The 17,291-nt window shown below is 47.8% G+C and overlaps 2 protein-coding genes and 1 pseudogene across 2 annotated transcripts; 2 read left to right on the top strand and 1 right to left on the bottom strand.

The window, feature by feature from the left end:
• The first annotated feature begins 577 nt into the window (after nucleotides 1-577).
• On the top strand, nucleotides 578-1,855 carry LOC139931509 (trace amine-associated receptor 13c-like). The gene is made up of 2 exons (XM_071925032.2): nucleotides 578-817; nucleotides 1,039-1,855. Exons 1-2 carry the CDS (start codon nucleotides 642-644, stop codon nucleotides 1,853-1,855), a joined length of 993 nt encoding a protein of 330 aa, XP_071781133.2. The 5' UTR covers nucleotides 578-641.
• Nucleotides 1,856-8,143: 6,288 nt separating this feature from the next.
• Nucleotides 8,144-9,827, bottom strand: LOC139931500 (uncharacterized; annotated as a pseudogene).
• A 4,600-nt stretch (nucleotides 9,828-14,427) lies between these two features.
• LOC139931505 (trace amine-associated receptor 13c-like) lies at nucleotides 14,428-15,698 on the top strand. The gene is made up of 2 exons (XM_071925028.2): nucleotides 14,428-14,643; nucleotides 14,882-15,698. Exons 1-2 carry the CDS (start codon nucleotides 14,468-14,470, stop codon nucleotides 15,696-15,698), a joined length of 993 nt encoding a protein of 330 aa, XP_071781129.2. The 5' UTR covers nucleotides 14,428-14,467.
• The last annotated feature ends 1,593 nt before the right edge of the window (nucleotides 15,699-17,291 follow it).

The following is a 17,291-nucleotide window of genomic DNA, read 5'->3' on the forward strand; positions in this document are numbered from 1 at the left end:
ATTCCTAGAGGTCACAGTAAAAAAAAAACCACCTAACAGTTTAAGGATAGAGAAGCATAGACCAGATAATGATAGTTACGCATTGTAACTTTAGTTCTATAATCACAGGCGGAGCCCTCTAATGGGGCTCTATTGGTCCCTTACCAACGCACAATGGGTCAAGTTTAAGGCTCTCTCTCATAAGTGAGTATGAAAAAGCACTTCAGTTAATTCTACACCAACATACTATTTTGTTCATTCATGTAGTATTTTTCATCTCTCTCCCAAGCCCACAGCAGACTGATAACACCTGTTACATCACAGTTGAAGGGGGAGGAAGATCAGGGAGAAGAGGAGGAGGGAGAGGTGAGGAAGAAGAGAGGAAAAAGGTGGGAGAAAGAGAAGTCAGATGGGAGGAGTGGGTGAATTAGGAGAGCAAAAGGATGAGTAGGGAGGGAGGAGGGATTGGGAAGGGAGGAAGAGAGAGAAAAGAAGTGAGGAAGAAGAGAGAGAGGGCAGCAGAGTGAGGGAGGGTTGGGTGAGGCGGGGGGGGGGGGGGGGGGGGCAAAAGGGAAGAGAGGGATAAATAAACTGTATGATAGAGAGCTTTGGTCAGAAAGCTGCCAGACCTCAGCAGCTTCTCCTCTCCTCCTCTCTCTCTGATGATGGAGACCCTGGAAGGAGGTGAACTCTGCTTTCCACAGCTCCTCAACACTTCCTGCAGGAAGCCGAGGCCTCCTCGTTCCGAGGCCATGCTCATTTACATTCTGCTGTCCTCCATCTCTCTGCTCACCATGGTTCTCAATCTGCTGGTTATCATCTCCATCTCCCACTACAGGCAGTCATAGATTTTTTCATGTGCACTACTTTATAATATTGGTAGACTTGCAAAAAGAAATGGCTCATGGGTGAGAACAGAGATACTGTCACATCTTGGCAGAGTCAGATTGTGAAATAATGATTTTGTGTTTTATTAATGCTTGATTTCTGCTACATCTGGTGATGAAATATATGACTACAATTATTTATGTTGATACGGATGATGATCCTCTCTCACAGGCAGCTCCAAACCCCCACCAACCTCCTCCTCCTCTCCCTGGCTGTCTCAGACCTCCTTGTGGGCCTCCTGATGCCGGCTGAAATCTTCCTCAAAGGGGCCTGCTGGTTTCTTGGTGACTTCATGTGTGCAATGAGCCTATATTCCATCACAATCATTACCTCTGCCTCAGCAGGAAACATGGTGCTCATATCAGTCGACCGCTATGTGGCTATTTGTGACCCTCTGCGTTACCCCACCAAAATCACTCAGAGAAGAGTTAAAGTCTTTCTTTGTTTGTGCTGGGTCTGTTCTGTTTTCTATAGTGGTCTCCTTTTACAGGATCACCTGGGACAACCAGGCAGGTATAATTCATGTTATGGAGAGTGTGTATTGGTCATTAACTACATCGCAGGAGCTGTTGACCTTGTTTTCACCTTTATTGGCGTCATTACTGTCATCATAGTTCTGTATATGAGAGTATTTGTGGTGGCTGTGTCTCAGGCTCGTGCCATGCGATCCCACATTGTGGCTGTCACACTCCAGCGTTCAGTGACTGTAACTGCTAAGAAATCTGAGAGGAAAGCAGCCAGGACTCTTGGTATTGTCGTAGTTGTGTTTCTGATATGTTTCTGTCCATATTACTGTGTCTCTCTCACAAGCCAGGACATCTTGACCAGTGTTTCATTTGAGGCCTTTGTGGTCTGTCTGTTCTATGTTAACTCCTGTCTAAACCCTGTGATCTATGCCTTTTTCTACCCTTGGTTTAGAAAATCTGTTAAACGCATTGTTACACTTCAGATACTGCAGCCTGACTCCTGTGAGGCCAACATGTTGTAAAGAGAGGCTGTGGAGGGATTTAAACAAGACCTTTTCTATCAAGGAGGAAATATATTTGTTCATGCTGTTGCTAAGTTACTGAATTCAAAAAGCCAAAGGTTCGCACAAATTTAAAAACATGCTACTTTTCTTTCATTTACTGTATGTGACAGTGCGCTTATGTGCGCTTTTGGTTAGAAAGCATCATTTTGTTCTCATTTGAGTTGCTCTTTGATTGCTGTATAACATTTTCTCCATTGCTGTTTCCATCCTTCCAGTCACAGTCATAAGCATTAGTGTATATAAGATAAGATAAGATAAGATAAGAAAAACTTTATTGTCCATTAAATTTACATAAAATGGAAATTTGTCTTTGGCAATCTGGCAACACAATAAAAACAGACAGTACACAGTATAAAACAAACAGTGCACAGTATAAAACAGACAGTGCACAGTATATCAGATCAAGTACAACATTATTATAAAACTACAAACATTAAGAGTTAATTAGTCTTTTATTTTCTCTAGCCCCACTTGGTCGTAGTGTGGAAAAAGACAGCAACTGTTGTGTTACATAAAACACTGTAAGTATGGTTAGATTGTATGCTCCATATTAATCTTTTGGTCATAATGGAATAAAGGATTTGGATTAGGAATTCTAATCTTGCATCAATCATTCTTTGTTTATTGTATATTATTTTTCTCTTTATTGTTTTTCTCATCGTCACAATCACAATTAGTTCAAAGAGAAACAGTGGATTGTATGAAAACACATGCCCACAAGGATATCATCAGATCTAACGTTATTGTCCCATAGATTTGATTTTCAATAGAAACTTGACATTAGATTGAAAATTTAATATTATATTATCAAAAAGCACTCGCAAAGGGTGAAATCCACCGCTAACTACGCTGCCACGCAAATAGCATCTCGGTGCTCCTGTGCTATTTGCACATATTTAAATTAGGTAATATGCATACATTTGGCGCAAAATTGGCCCCTTTCTATGCAAATGAGCTTCATTGCAAAAACAGTCCAATTCACAAAGATCGGCGCTAATTGCCACATGCAGTTAGAGTGAAATTATTAGCGTCTTCAGAGCGTTGGTGGTAATTGAAGCGCATTTATAAGGGGTGTCACGCCCAGACTTTCCAGTGGTCATGGCAGCAGTGATTGTAGCAGGTGAAGGCATCGTAACGCCAGGCGTGCTCGAGAGCAGATATTTCGAAGGAGAATATCACTTGTTGATTTAACTGAGAATTGAATTGAATTGAACTTGCAAATGTCTCTGTAACAATTTCACCTTTGTGTGACCTAAAAAATAAAATTGTCTGTAAATACAGTCTGTAAATAATATTTTGACATTATTATTATTATTATTATTATTATTACTATAGAACTTTAAGACAGATTGCTTCACAAACAAAAGCAAATAAATCAGTACAACCAAACAATCGATACAACTCAATTTCTCACTCTGAAAATATTTTCACTTATCTCACTAGTCAGCACAGTGGGCCTTATTTTGGCCTAAAGATTCAGCACCATGGACAGCCCCGCTCAAACTATTACCTCCGCCAAGGAGGTTATGTTTTCGGTGCCATTTGTTTGTTTGTTTGTTTGTCTGTCTGTCAGCAGGATTACGGAAAAACTACTGGCCCGATTTTCATGAAACTTCGTGGAAGGGTGTAGCATGGGCCAAGGAAGAACCCATACAATTTTGGAGCAGATCCGTATATTGGTTGCGCTTGCACATTTGCATATCATAGAAGACTGTATTGGCCTTAGCGGAGGTCTGCGCTCTCTGAGTGCCCTTCTAGTTTATTTTGGGATGCAGTGAGATGCAATGACAAACAAAGGATGCAGTGACAGGATGCAATTGTGTCATGAAAAATAAATGAATAACACTCCCCTACATTCTCCTTTGTTCTCCGCTTCAAATCATGCCATCTTCTTTTGCAGTCTGAAGGTGTGCGTTTGGAAACACCAACAGCACTGACAGACTGGGATATTAAATCCCAAATATGGTTTCTTGCAGTCCCGGTTAAATTTCTTGCCTGAAGTTTTGAGGAATGCCTCTGCACCTAGTCCTTCAGGACTTGCAGCTCGCGGTCTAAAAATTTCATTTTTCTCTTTCTCTCTGCCATTGTCCTGCCTACTGTGTTCTTGGCGCAAAGGCAACATTTGCCACATTGATAATTGCAATCAGACGCAAAACAGGGGCAAATTGCACTCAGTTACAGGTTATGGGCGTGTTTGCGCTGGCATATCATTAGCGTAATATCTTTTGTGAATCGGTCCTTGAGACGGAGCAAATAGCGGTTGCAAATGATATGCAATTCATGGTGCTATTAGCAGCCGCAATCCATTCTTTGTGAATTCGCCCCAGAATATTTTTACAAAAATAGTAGGATTTAATGTTGTTATTTAACAAAGAATAATTATAATAAACACATGTGTTTGCCACACTTGGATACAGCTCTAAAAGCAGACAAGTATAGCATAGTTGTGAGATAGTCAGAAATGATGGTCTCTATTAGACAGTCTGTCTTCTTCTTATCTTTATTTTCAGTACCACAGTCAACTGCCTGGATGTATGGAACAGGGGTTTGCAAATATTTCCATATCAAGGACCCCTAATCACACAAAAATATTCCTTGACATTCCTAGAGGTCACAGTAAAAAAAACACAATAGTTTAAGGATAGAGAAGCATAGACCAGATAATGATAGTTACGCATTGTAATTTTAGTTCTATATTCACAGGTGGAGCCCTCTAATGGGGCTCTATTGGCTTGACCACTCATTTAGTCACCTCAGCGCACTAAAATTTGCATGCACGTGTTCAGCCAATCAGGATGAGCCTATTCAACTATTCAACGAGACCTCGCCCTATATATGGTGTGTGGTCAACAGTTCAGCATCCACAAAATCTTCAACGGCTCGTGGAACAGCAGGGTGACTCGAGGATCTGCCTGTGATCATAGAACTAGAGTTACAATGCGTAACTATGGTTGTATTTCACACAGGCTTCGCCCTCTAACGGGGCAGTATTGGCTTAGGAGATGAAGCCCCATGACCTCACTCCCTGCCATGACACCAACACATGACAACATGCCGTGCCACAAGCCTGATTGACTGTAAACATTGTCCAACGGGTCCACTCCACTCCCACACGGCAGGTAAAGTGGGGAGTGCGGACCAACACTAAACTCATGCAAATGACGTAGTGCCATCGGGCTCAGGGCTGGTCCTAATCGTGCCCCAGCACGTTAAGACTCCAGCACAACAGGTGCATTCCGGTGCAGAGCACCAACCTCAAGAAAGACCCAGACACATCTAACAGCTAAAACCTGATAAATGGACTGGGCATCAACCACGCTGCCACTGTACAGATCTCCTCCACACTCATCCCACTGAACAAGGCTGTGGATGCAACCATACCCCTTGTAGAGTGTACACGAATATATGTGGGAGGCTCCCTGCCCGCCAACACAAGCCTATGAGATGCCATCGCAGAGCCAGTGGGCAAGTCTCTGTTTTCACAGGGGCTTGCCAGCCACTCCGTCTGCATAACACACAAACAACTGTTGTATAGTTGTTGTATAACCTTTGAATAGCTGTGCATTCCACATAATATGCCAATGCACGCACAGGGCAAAAACAATACAATTTCTCCTCCCTCTCTCCCTTGTGAGGAGGGGGTTAGAATGCATCCAGCTGAATCGTCCTAGACCTAAACAAACTCCTAATGTTCCTTGGCACAAAGGACAGATTCTATCCGAGTGTGGCACCACTCAGGTCCCCACGTATCAGCATAGCTGGGATGGACCGAAAGAGCACACAAATCACTCACTCTCTTAGGCAAAGTCAAAGCAAGCAGCAACAGTGTCTTAATTGACAACAGCTTAACAGAGGTCTGCCCAATGGGTTTGGAAGGCTCCTTCGAAAAGGCCTCAAGGACCAAGGGCAGCTCCCACTCGGGGGTAGCGAAATGTATCACCAGGCGCTTCCTCCTAACCCCAGGTTTTGGGATGTCTCAGGAGAGGGTGACCAAAACCAACCTCTCTCCGAACCCCTCATGACAAGAGGAAATGGCTGACGCATAACCCTAAGAGTGGAATGCATCAGTCCCCTCTTCAGTAGGAGCCGGAAGAAAGAAAGGACAGATCCAACTGAGCACATCAACGGATAAATGTTCCCCTCCCCACATCATTTCTGGAAACCCAACCATTTAGCTTTGCAGCTGGAAATGGTGGATTCTGCCTGGGTGCTCTGGATAGTCTGCAGACAATCCTGTACACATCAGTCTGTCCCTCCCTGTCAAGAACCAACCTTGAGAGGCTGACCCAGAATGGGCATTGCACCTATCGCTCCGCTCGCCTCTGAGAGTGCTCCCCAAAACTGGGGAACTGTCCAGAGCAGTGCGGCTAATAGCTGAGTTATTTCTACATACAATGGTGCCGTCATGCAACCAAGGGCTACCAGAATGACTGTCAACCTCTCCTGTCTTACCCTCACCAGCAGTGGGGGAATAAAACTGTGGAGAGGGAAAACTTGCGTGTTCAAATGCATTCACCGCCAAGGGTGGATCATCCCAGGGAGGCAGTGAGTGTTTTGCCTCGTGGCAAACAGATACAACTCTGCTTTCCCAAACACAGTCCAAATCCGACTGGTTGGGGTGCGCTCTTCTTCCAATTGACCGCAAACCAGTTCTGCGCCAATTCTCATTGCCCATTCTCTGGACTGGGCCATGAGGATCAGGGTGTCCAGGTAAAAGAAGACCCGAATCTCTCAACAACACAGTGGTTCAAACATTGTGTCTACACACTTTGAAATGGTATGGGGGGCTAGAGAATAGCCGAACGGTAGTCTGCTGTACTTGTAGGCTATCCCCTGGAAGGCAAAGCGCAGGGATTTCCTGTGCCTGGGCACCACTGAAACCTGAAAGTAGGTCTAACCCAGTCGCCCGGCTGTACCAATTCCAGTAGCTTCATCAATGTGAGCATATAGAATGGCCTCTATGTGATGCACACATTCTCCAGTTTTCTTGGGTACAAGAAAATAACAGGAGTATAGACATCTCTCTCTGTCCTCCTGAAGAACTACAGAAATAGCATCCTTCTGTAACAGTTCCTGAATTTCCCAGAGAGGGTGTCCACGTCCTCTGGTGAGGACAGGATTGGCGACCTCACCAGGACAAACAGTAAGGTGTAACGCTGGCCAACCCAGTGGCCGGTCTCCATTGAGCTTCAACACGAGAGACTCAGGCCTAGTAGGTCATTTCTTCACAAATCTCGTGTACCAGTACTGAGTAGAGAACCGGAGAAAGACCCAGACACATCCAACAGATAGAACCTGATGAATGGACAGGGCGTCGACCAGGACGCCGCTGTGCAGATCTCCTCCACACCTGTTCCACTGAACAGTGCCATCGACACAGCCACACTGCGTGTCAAGTGCGCGCGGATGACTGCAGGAGGGTCCCTACCCACCAGCACATAAGCCTATGATATTTCCTCACAGAGCCAGTGGGAGAGTCTCTGCTTTGACAGGGGCTTGCCAGCCACACTGTCTGCATAGCACACAAAAAGCTGCTGTGTGCGCCTCACCGTGGCTGTGCGTTTCACATAACATGCTAACGCATGCATGGGGCATAAACAGTGCAGCCTCACCTCTCTCTCCTCACCCTGAGGAGGAGGATAGAAAGCCTCCAGCTGAATCGTCCTAGACCGAAAAGAACTATTGATGTTCTTGGGTGCAAAAGACGGATTCTGTCTGAGCGTGGCGCCACTCAGGTCCCCACGTATCAGCAAACAGCTGGGATGGACCAAAAGAGTGCACAAGTCACTCACTCTTTTAGCTGAGGTCAAAGCAAGCAGCAGAGCCGTCTTGACCGACAACAGCTTAAGAGAAGTCTGCCTAATCGGTTCAAAAGGCTCCTTAGACAGAGCCTCCAAGACCAAAGGCACTGGGGCGCGGTGGAACGCACCACTGGCCGTTTTCTCCTAGCCACCTGCAACAATCTCTTCATGAGGGGGTGGCCAAAAACCAACCTCTCTCCAAACCCCTCATGGCAGGAAGAGATTGCCAATGCATACACTTTAATAATGGAGTGCGCCAGCCCCCTTTCCAGCAGGCACTGGAGGAAAGAGACAACAGATCCAATTGAACAGTTCAAAGGATCGATGTTCCGCTCCCCGAACCATTTCTGAAAGCCCAACCATTTAGCCTTGTAGCTATCAATGGTGGATTGAGCCCTCGCGCCCTGGATGGTCTGCACCACATCCGCAGCCAGTCCAGCGCGCATCAGTCTGTCCCTCTCAGGAACCAAATACTGAGAGGCTGTCCCAGGCTGGGCATCGCGCCTATCGCTCCATTCGTCTGAGACAATGCCCCCCAAAACTGGGGAACTGTCCAGGGTGGAGCTACCAGCAGCTGTCTCATCTCCGCGTACCACGGTGTCGTTGTGCGGTCCGGGGCCACCAGAATGAGCGACAGTCTCTCCACTCTCACTCTCGCCAGTAGGAGAGGAATGAGACGGAGGGGAGGAAAAGCATACAGCAGCTTTCCTGGCCATGGCGTGTGTCCGAACGCGTCCACACCCAATGGGGGAGCGTGTCGGGGAAACAGAGAACCACAGGGGGCAGTGGGCGTTCTGCCGGGTGGCGAACAGGTCCAATTCCGCCCTCCCAAATCGGGACCAAATCTGGTCCACTATGTCGGGATGTAATCTCCATTCGTCCTCCAGGGGCCCGCCCCTTGACATGAGGTCGGCCCCCATGTTCTCCAGGTCTGGAATATGCAGTGCCTTGAGAGAACGGAGGTGCTCTGTGGCCCAGTGCCACAGGTTCTCGGCAGCATTCAGCAACAGTGTGGATCGCACTCCTCCCTGTCTGTTGATGTAGGCCACCGTCGAGCGGTTGTCGGTCCTCACTAGCACAACCTTCCCCTGTAACAGAGGCAGGAAGTGCTGTAGGACCAGCATGACTGCAGTCAACTCTAGTAGGTTGATGTGCTGGTTTGTCCCTGAAGGCCACACACCACCGACTGACTGCCCCAGGCAGGTTCCCCCCCAACCTGTCAGGGAGGCGTCTGTGAACACCGACACGTAGGAGGTCACTCTCCCCAGCGGTGTTCCCTCCACCAGTATGCCAGGTCCTCCCTGGCTGTTGGGGGGATGGTTACCATGTGACGTTTGTGATGTCGTGGATCCAAACGCAATCTGGCAAACCATCTCTGAAGGCGTCTCATATGGAGCAGCCCCAGTGGAACCATAGGGTGAGCCGCCGCCATGAGACCCAGGAGCCGCATGATGGTCAAAGCCGTCACTGTTCCCCCCTGTTTCACCCGCTGAACCGCCTCCAACACGGCCGTCTGTCTGGGATCTGACAGACACGCCCGTAGTGTGGCGGAGTCCAGCTGCACTCCCAAATACACCGCCTGTTGGCTTGGTATGGGTGCGCTCTTTTTCCAATTGATGGCAAAGCCTAACCTGGTTAAGTGCTACACCAATTGCACGGTGTGGAAAATAGCCCATTCTTTCGAGCGGGCCATGAGAATCAGGTCGTCTAGATAAAAGAAGACCCGTATTCCCTGGCGGCGCAGGGGTGCGAGCGCCGTGTCCACATACTTCGAAAAAGTGCGGGGGGCCAGGGAGTAGCCGAACGGTAGTCTGTTATACTCGTAAGCTACCCCCTGAAAGGCAAAACGCAGCTGGGACATGAAAGTAAGCATCTTTCAAATCCACTGCGGTGAACCAATCGCCTGGCTGTACCAATTCCAGCATCTTTTTTACAGTAAGCATGCAAAATGGTCTCTGGGTGATGCATGTGTTGAGTGGACGGAGATCCAGAATAGGCCTCATATCTCCTGTTTTCTTGGGAACCAGGAAATAACCGGAATAGAGACCTCTCTCTCTGTCTTCCTGGGGAACCACAGAAACTGCTCCCTTCTGGAGTAGTTCCTGTATCTCCCTGGAGAGGGCGCTCATGCCTTCCTGAGAAGTTATGATCGACTCTCTCACTCCTGTGAATGGGGGCGGTACGCAATGAAACTGGAGTGAATAGCCCAGTCGTAACGTCCTGTCCATCCATTCTGTCAACACACACTGGGTTCGCCACTCCTGATAAAATTCTGTCACGGGGCGAGCAGACAGCTGTGGAGCGGAGGAGAGAAATTCTGCAGCCTTGGCCCTTGCCGCCGCCGAGCTGCCCAGTAGTGGCAGAACGGCCCATGGGAGGCCGGAGGCAAAAGGGCTGGAGAGGCTCGGCAGCCAATGAATGGCCCGCCGGCATCTGAAGCCCCGCCTCCACACTCGCATAGCCATTGTCTGATGCCACTGCTATTTGCTCAGTGGCAAAAACAGCATCAGAATCAGCAGACGGCATTCTCGCCATAGACTGTAATACACAGTCCCCTTTGACATCCGCTATTCGCTTCGAGGCGGATTAGGCGGCGGAGAGGGAAAACGGCGTTGACAATGCTGTGTGAGAAAGACTGTCTTCACACACGTCCGCTTGCCTCTGAGGGGAGACAACGATGACGTCAGCAGAACGGTCCAATGAGCGGGGGAGCGGAGTATTTTGAAAACTCGTCCACTCTCGCTCCGTATACACTGGCCGCCGTCTAGGAGAAATCAAGCCCGCCGTCGGAGACGAGAGGCCGGGGGCCGACTTCTCATTTGAGCCGGGCGGGCGACTGATTCCCCGTGCTTCACAAAGGATCTGCCGTCTGGAGCTTATCCGCCGACTGAAATGGTTGAGAGGCCGCTCTGCCGTCATCGAGTCGGCATTCTTGTGGACGAGTGAGGCGGGCTGAAGAAACGGCGTGCCGGTCTGTTGTTCATCCACTGTTCTTTTATGGAAAAAAGGTGGAGAGTTGATCTGCCAATACCAGCCTCCAACTCCTGTGTTTTCCGTGTGGAAGACAGGCAGAGCGGTAAAAGCCTCCTTTTTTTTCCTTCCTGTTGTCCCGTGGGACAGCAGGGTGGGTTGGTGATACTGAGACCATCAGCCGTCCCATTTCGGCCTGAAGACCGGGGGGGGAAGGGAGTTACCGCACCACCGAACCGATCGCTGCTCCGCCGCGCTTCCCGTGTGGGAAGAGAACAGAGAGCAAAATGATGACTGTGATCGCCGCTCTGGCCGGTGTCCCTTGTGGGAGGAGGACAGAGAGCAATCGGCAGTCAGGGTGGTAGGAATAGGCTCTTTATGGAAGAAGTAATTTGTTTTATTACAAACAAAAACATCATTTACACAAGGCACAATGGGAACATATCCAGGAACATTGTGGGGGGATGCGAGGACAACGCCACTAACACACGGCTGGGGATGAACATAAGCCTCGCAGGCCGGGTCAGTTCCCCCCTCCAGCAGTCAGTATCGCTTCTTGCTGGGCGGCTGGTTCCCAGCCTTCCAGGAACAAGCCAGCGGTCGACGGGAACCCCGGGGTCCTCTCTGGGCCGGTGGCGGAGGAGGAGCGTCGCTGTCGGAGCGAGCCAGTGGCAGGGCGGGCTGCATCACGGACGCCGGTGGGAGGCGAGAGGAGGATCCAGCAGAAAAGGAAGCCACATTACGCCGTCCACGCCTCTTGGACGCCGCCGTACGCTGTCCCTTGGGTCCTGGGAGGAAGTCTTCTGCTTGGTGGAAGAAGACGCCAACGGCAGATGACAGCGCAACTGAGCCTTTTCCTCCTCTAAGCATTGGAAACGCTGTGTAGCCAAGGTGACGGATGCGCCGAAGAGCCCATCAGGCGACAGCGGAGCACCCAGCAGGTCTTCCTTGTCCTTCTTCTGAAGGGCTGTCAGATCGAGCCACATGTGCTGAGTACCGATGGTAGCCAGAGCCATGGCGCGTCCAGCGGCAGTGGCGATTCCCCTGGTTAAATTGTTCATCTGTCCCGCAATACGGGATACATGATCCAATTCAGAAGCGGAGAGGGAGGCTTTTCCTGTCGACACGGTGGATAGGGACACCCCCAGCAGCCCCAGGTTGTTGGCCATGGCTGCCGTCTGGGCTGCCAAGTGGAAAAACTTGCCATAAAATTCCACCGTCTCCTTGTCTCTGGGTTGAGGAGGAGCATGTTTCCTGCTGCCAGACCAGCTGGTTGAGCCAGGAGAAAAATGAGCGGCCAGCACGTCATTGAGCGGGGGAACACCAGAGCGACAGAAAACGCTTTTCCCGTGGATATTGGAAAAATCAGAGAGGCCGGAGATAGGAGCCTTGCAGCGGAGTGGCTCCTTCCAGGATGCTTCCACAGCCGCCCAAACCTCGTCCAAGGCGGGAGCGACGAAGACCAGCTTGGTCTCTGCCGCCCGCCGAAAGACTCCCTGGGCCAGGCGATCAGCGGCACAAGGGGGTTCGGGGGGCGGAAGCGGGATCCCGGCATTCTCGGCGGCCGTCCTCATCACGTCGGGGAAGTCTAGTTTCAACGATGGATGAGGTAGAGCAGCGGAGGTGAAGGATGCAGCCGTGACAGAGACGGAGGAGATGTTGTCATCGCTGTCCCCCGGCAGCATCCCTTCTTCATCCTCCGCCACCAGGGGAGGAGCCAGCAGCGAAAGCGCTGTGACAGGGGCAGAGGAGCAGGGCTCGGGCGAGCCGCCGCCAGCCTCCGCCTCCGCCTCACTGTCATAACAGCGGAGCTCGATTTCAGGGGAACGCTGATGCTGATAGCGTTCGAAATGAGCCCAACGCCGCTGGCGTCTCACCCTGGAGAGAGCCCTGCAGCTGCTGCAGTCCGGCGAGTCGGAGAAACCGTCCGCGGTGTGTTCTGGGCCAAGGCACTCGAAGCACGCCTCATGCGGGTCCGTCGTCGCGATCAGGCCGGGGCAGCCCAGGCAGTCTTTAGCGATGTTTGTCTCAGACGATGCCATCCTAGGCAAACTTGTTCGTCAGGCGCTGAAGAAAAAGTGGCTGCTGAATGAGGGGACGCCTGCCCACTCCTCCTTCTGGACTAGTTGGCATCTGTCCCTGCCCTTGTTGTAGAGCGGGGTAGGGAAGCTGCCTAGCCCTGCCCATCCATTCGCCACCGTCCCCACCAGATCCCTGTGCCTCGCCCAAGATTTGATCGTCTCCCACTGCGTCCTTGGCCCTCCGCTTCCTGCCTGTACGAGCCTCGGTGCCCGGCGCCAAAACTTTGGGGTCACTGGAGTCCCTGTATTGCATCACCTCTCTTGTACGGGAGACCATAAACTCTTCATTCAGGCTGCTGATGGAAGCTGCAGTTTGTTCCTCTTCCCGTAGATGTTACACAGTGTGTGTGGGAGACCCAGCTATCTTCCAAGATAGCTGCTGATCTTCCTCACCAGAGACTCTACTGCTGTCAGAGGTACCTCGTACACCAGTAGCTAACAGAGAATTCGAGGAAGGATGCCATGTTGGTAAATCCAGGCTTTGAACCTGCCAGGTAAGCCCAACTTGTCCACACTGGTGAGTCAGGCCTCGAGCTCCTAGGTGGTTGCCTGAATGGCAGCTGCATCCCTGAGACTATAGTCAAAGACCTTGCCCAGACTCTTGACTGGTTTGTCTGAGATGGATGGAATTCCATCCAAGGAGAAGCGGAACTTGTCCACTACTCTGCACTTGTTCAGTACCAGTGACCTGGATTTAGTTGGCTTAAAGCTCATCCTTGCCCAGGTGATGAGCATTTCTAGACCCTGGAGGATCCATCTGCTTCCCAGGACTGATGTTGTTGTTACTGTGAGGTCGTCCATGAAGGCTCTGATGGGGGGCTGTCGCACACCAGCCTTGGTCAGAGGGCCTCTACACTCCACCTCGGCTGCCTTAACCAGCATGTTCATGGCAAGGGCAAAAAGGATCACTGGGTTACCACAGGAGTTATTTTGTGATGAAATGTTGTGACGAAATGTTTGCACCCGTTTATTGATGTGAGCGATCTGCTTTACCCATTAGCGGCATTGCATAAATTAATAAAATCTTGAGATATGCAATTATTTCTGCAATTATTTCTGCAATTAATTAAACACTGGCTGTATGCCAGTGTTTGAGACCCACTTCATCACAATAACATAGCACACATCAATAGCAGATCGCTCACATCAATAAACAGGTGCAAAAGGCATGCCTATGTATTTTTCACACCAGTTGTGTACTTTTTCCAACATCACTGGCAACAATGCCCTGCTTTATTAAGACATCATAGATGATCCAAGGAATAACCAGATCTTAATGTGTAATCAATGTATAGCTCTGTGTTTTAGACAGCATATTAATTGGTTATGGGGGTACTGCTTATAAACAATAAGTGTTAACGAAGTGACTGAAAAGAACCTGTTATCAGAGTTGGAGGGGGAGGAAGATGAGGGAGGGGAGGAGTGTTGGCATAATAAAAGAATTCTGATTCTGATTCTGATTAGGAGAGTGATAGGATAAGTAGGGAAGGACAAGGGATTGGGAAGGGAGGAGGAGAGAGAAAAGGAAACCAGGGGGAGAAAATAGGTAAGGAAAAAGAGATAGGGGGCAGCAATAATGGTGCAGCAGAGTGATAGGATTACACAGAGAGTAAGACAGTCAGACAAAGAGAGAGGAAAGGAGGCACAAAAGGGAAGAGAAGAGATAAATCAGAAAGCTGCCAGACCTCAGCAGCTTCTCCTCTCCTCCTCTCTCTCTGATGATGGAGACCCTGGAAGGAGGTGAACTCTGCTTTCCACAGCTCCTCAACACTTCCTGCAGGAAGCCAATGCGTCCTCACTCTGAGGCCATGCTCCTCTACATTCTGCTGTCCTCCATCTCTCTGCTCACTGTGGCTCTCAACCTGCTAGTCATCATCTCCATCTCCCACTACAGGTGGCCATCAATATATGTCATCAATACAATTCTTCATGAAACTGGTAGATTTACCGAACGAAATGTGTCATGGACTAAAATATATATATTGTCACATCTTGGCCTTTGATGAGAAAAAAGAAGATGCTAAATAATGCTTTTATATTTTTATAATGCTTGATATAATATCTGCTACATCTGGTGATAAAATACCAATAGTACAAATATTAATTAATATAATTCTTCTGTTTCACTCCAGGCAGCTCCACACCCCCACCAACCTCTTCCTCCTCTCCCTGGCTGTCTCAGACCTCCTTGTGGGCCTCATTCTGATGCCAGCTCAAATCCTCATAGGGGGCTGCTGGTTTCTTGGTGACCTCATTTGCACTCTGTATCGCATTGTAGACTTTATCGTTACCTCTGCCTCAGTGGGAAACATGGTGCTCATATCAGTCGATCGCTATGTGGCTATTTGTGACCCTCTGTGTTACCCCACCAAAATCACTCAGAGAAGAGTCAAAATCGGTGTTTGTCTGTGTTGGGTCTGTTCTGCTCTCTACAACTGTTTCCTTTTAAATGATCACCTGAGACAACCATACAGGTATAATTCCTGCGTTGGAGAGTGTGTGGTTGTCCTTAACTACATTGCAGGAGCTGTTGACCTTGTTGTGACCTTCATTGGTCCCATTACTGTCATCATAGTTCTGTATATGAGAGTATTTGTGGTGGCTGTGTCTCAGGCTCGTGCCATGCGATCCCACATTGTGGCTGTCACACTCCAGCGTTCAGTGACTGTAACTGCTAAGAAATCTGAGATGAAAGCAGCCAGGACTCTTGGTATTGTCATAGTTGTGTTTCTAATATGTCTCTGTCCATATTACTATCCCTCTCTTGCAGGCCAGGACACCTTGATCAGTGCCTCATCTACGGCCATTGAGATATGGCTGTTCTATTTTAATTCATGTCTAAACCCTGTGATCTATGCCTTATTCTATCCCTGGTTTAGAAAAACTATTAAACTCATTGTTACACTTCAGATACTGCAGCCTGACTCCTGTGAGGCCAACATACTGTAGAGAGAGACTGGGGAGTGATTGAAGTGAGCACCATGAAATGTTTTAGGCAAGCACCCTGTTTCATACAAGCTGTGAATTCAACATTGCATGTGTATATCAGATTAACATTACAAAATGTACTACAAACATTAAGAGTTCATTTTTTCTTATCTACCAGAATGCCTGTTTCCGGTTAAAGGGAAACATTTGCTGTTTGAATGCTATTGAATAGGACCAATAGTCTGGTTCCCTCTACAGGGCCAGATGCAGCTAACCTGGATTCATTCATGTGCCCAGTTTCCACTACAGGGACAATAAGGAAGACACCACCTCATCATTTATCCCAAGTGAAAATAACTATACTTAAGTACACTAAATGACAGTACACTAATAGGCAGTATACTTTGCGTGTGCTAAAATGGAACAACTCTTATTATACTTGAGTATGCTTCAAATATACTACCAAGTACACTAGGTATTTAGGGAAACTCTTGGAAATACAGTAATAAAATCTATCATGCCATTTGATTACTGTAAGTGTGATAACAATATCTGACAAATATATTTAGTTTGCAATAAAAGTTTACCCAGATAATCTTACCGTATACTTAAGTTGACATAATAGTTAACAATACACTCATAATATTAAAATACATTGTCAATTCTTTAATGTACGTTGAGAATGCAACAAATGTATTGACATTCATTGGTAACACTTTACATTGTGGTATGCTAGTTAATGTTTAATTATATAGTTCATTGATCACTGATTAACCACTAATCAATATATTAGCTACTCAATATATTTTAGTCACTATTAGGAAATATACTGATAAGTGATTAAGCACTTTTGAATCAAGTATGAATCAAGAATGACATTGTTACCTTCCCCTCCTTGGGGAAGACAGTCCTGTGGCCGACCTGCTCATCTTCAAACAGTCTCCATCATTTGTAGATGTTCAGTCTTCCTTATCATGCTAAAGGGATGAAAACAGAATTGAATTTTCCAGGGGACAATGATAGTATCAGAATTTAACTGTCAGTCTAATAAAAACATATATCACAAATGTTTACAAAATGTATACTAAGCCGTATGGTTTGTTTAATAAATATGTAATTATTCTTGCCTTGTTTTGTTTATTGTGTAGATGGACTTAGACCGGATGGACTGGATTTAGAATATGTTTGATGATTGATAAAGTATGATGATTTTCCGCTTTACCTGGGGGGTGCACAAAGAGAAGTCGTAGTAGTAAGATGACATAATAGCCATCTCTTAGTCAAGAGTTAATAGTATAAGTGATCTAGTACTAATCTCCACTTTACTTGAAGGTGCACAGAGAGTAGTATATAATGGTCAAGTAATAATAAATATGGATTAATTAATATTCAAAACATAAAGACAACTCTTGAGCATGATAAGGAAGACATCTGAACATCTGCATATGATGGAGGATGTTTGAAGATGAGCAGGTCAGCCGCAGGACTGTCTTCCCCCGAGAGGCCACACATTGAAGGAGCCACACAATTAGTGTAACAAGCAGAACTAACATATAACTACTTGTATGTTCCCATGTCCTAACCACTCAATGGACCTCATGAAGGAAGCGATAT

This window comes from Centroberyx gerrardi, chromosome 10, assembly GCF_048128805.1.
Source record: "Centroberyx gerrardi isolate f3 chromosome 10, fCenGer3.hap1.cur.20231027, whole genome shotgun sequence".
In the NCBI taxonomy this organism is placed as follows: Eukaryota; Metazoa; Chordata; class Actinopteri; order Beryciformes; family Berycidae; genus Centroberyx; species Centroberyx gerrardi.

Excerpts from the sequence above, each read along its gene's own strand:
- LOC139931509 (XM_071925032.2), top strand. The coding sequence starts at position 642 with ATGATGGAGACCCTGGAAGGAGGTGAACTCTGCTTTCCACAGCTCCTC. Across the intron at positions 818-1,038 it reads ATCTCCATCTCCCACTACAG|GCAGCTCCAAACCCCCACCA; the intron begins GCAGTCATAGAT and ends CCTCTCTCACAG.
- LOC139931505 (XM_071925028.2), top strand. The coding sequence starts at position 14,468 with ATGATGGAGACCCTGGAAGGAGGTGAACTCTGCTTTCCACAGCTCCTC. Across the intron at positions 14,644-14,881 it reads ATCTCCATCTCCCACTACAG|GCAGCTCCACACCCCCACCA; the intron begins GTGGCCATCAAT and ends GTTTCACTCCAG.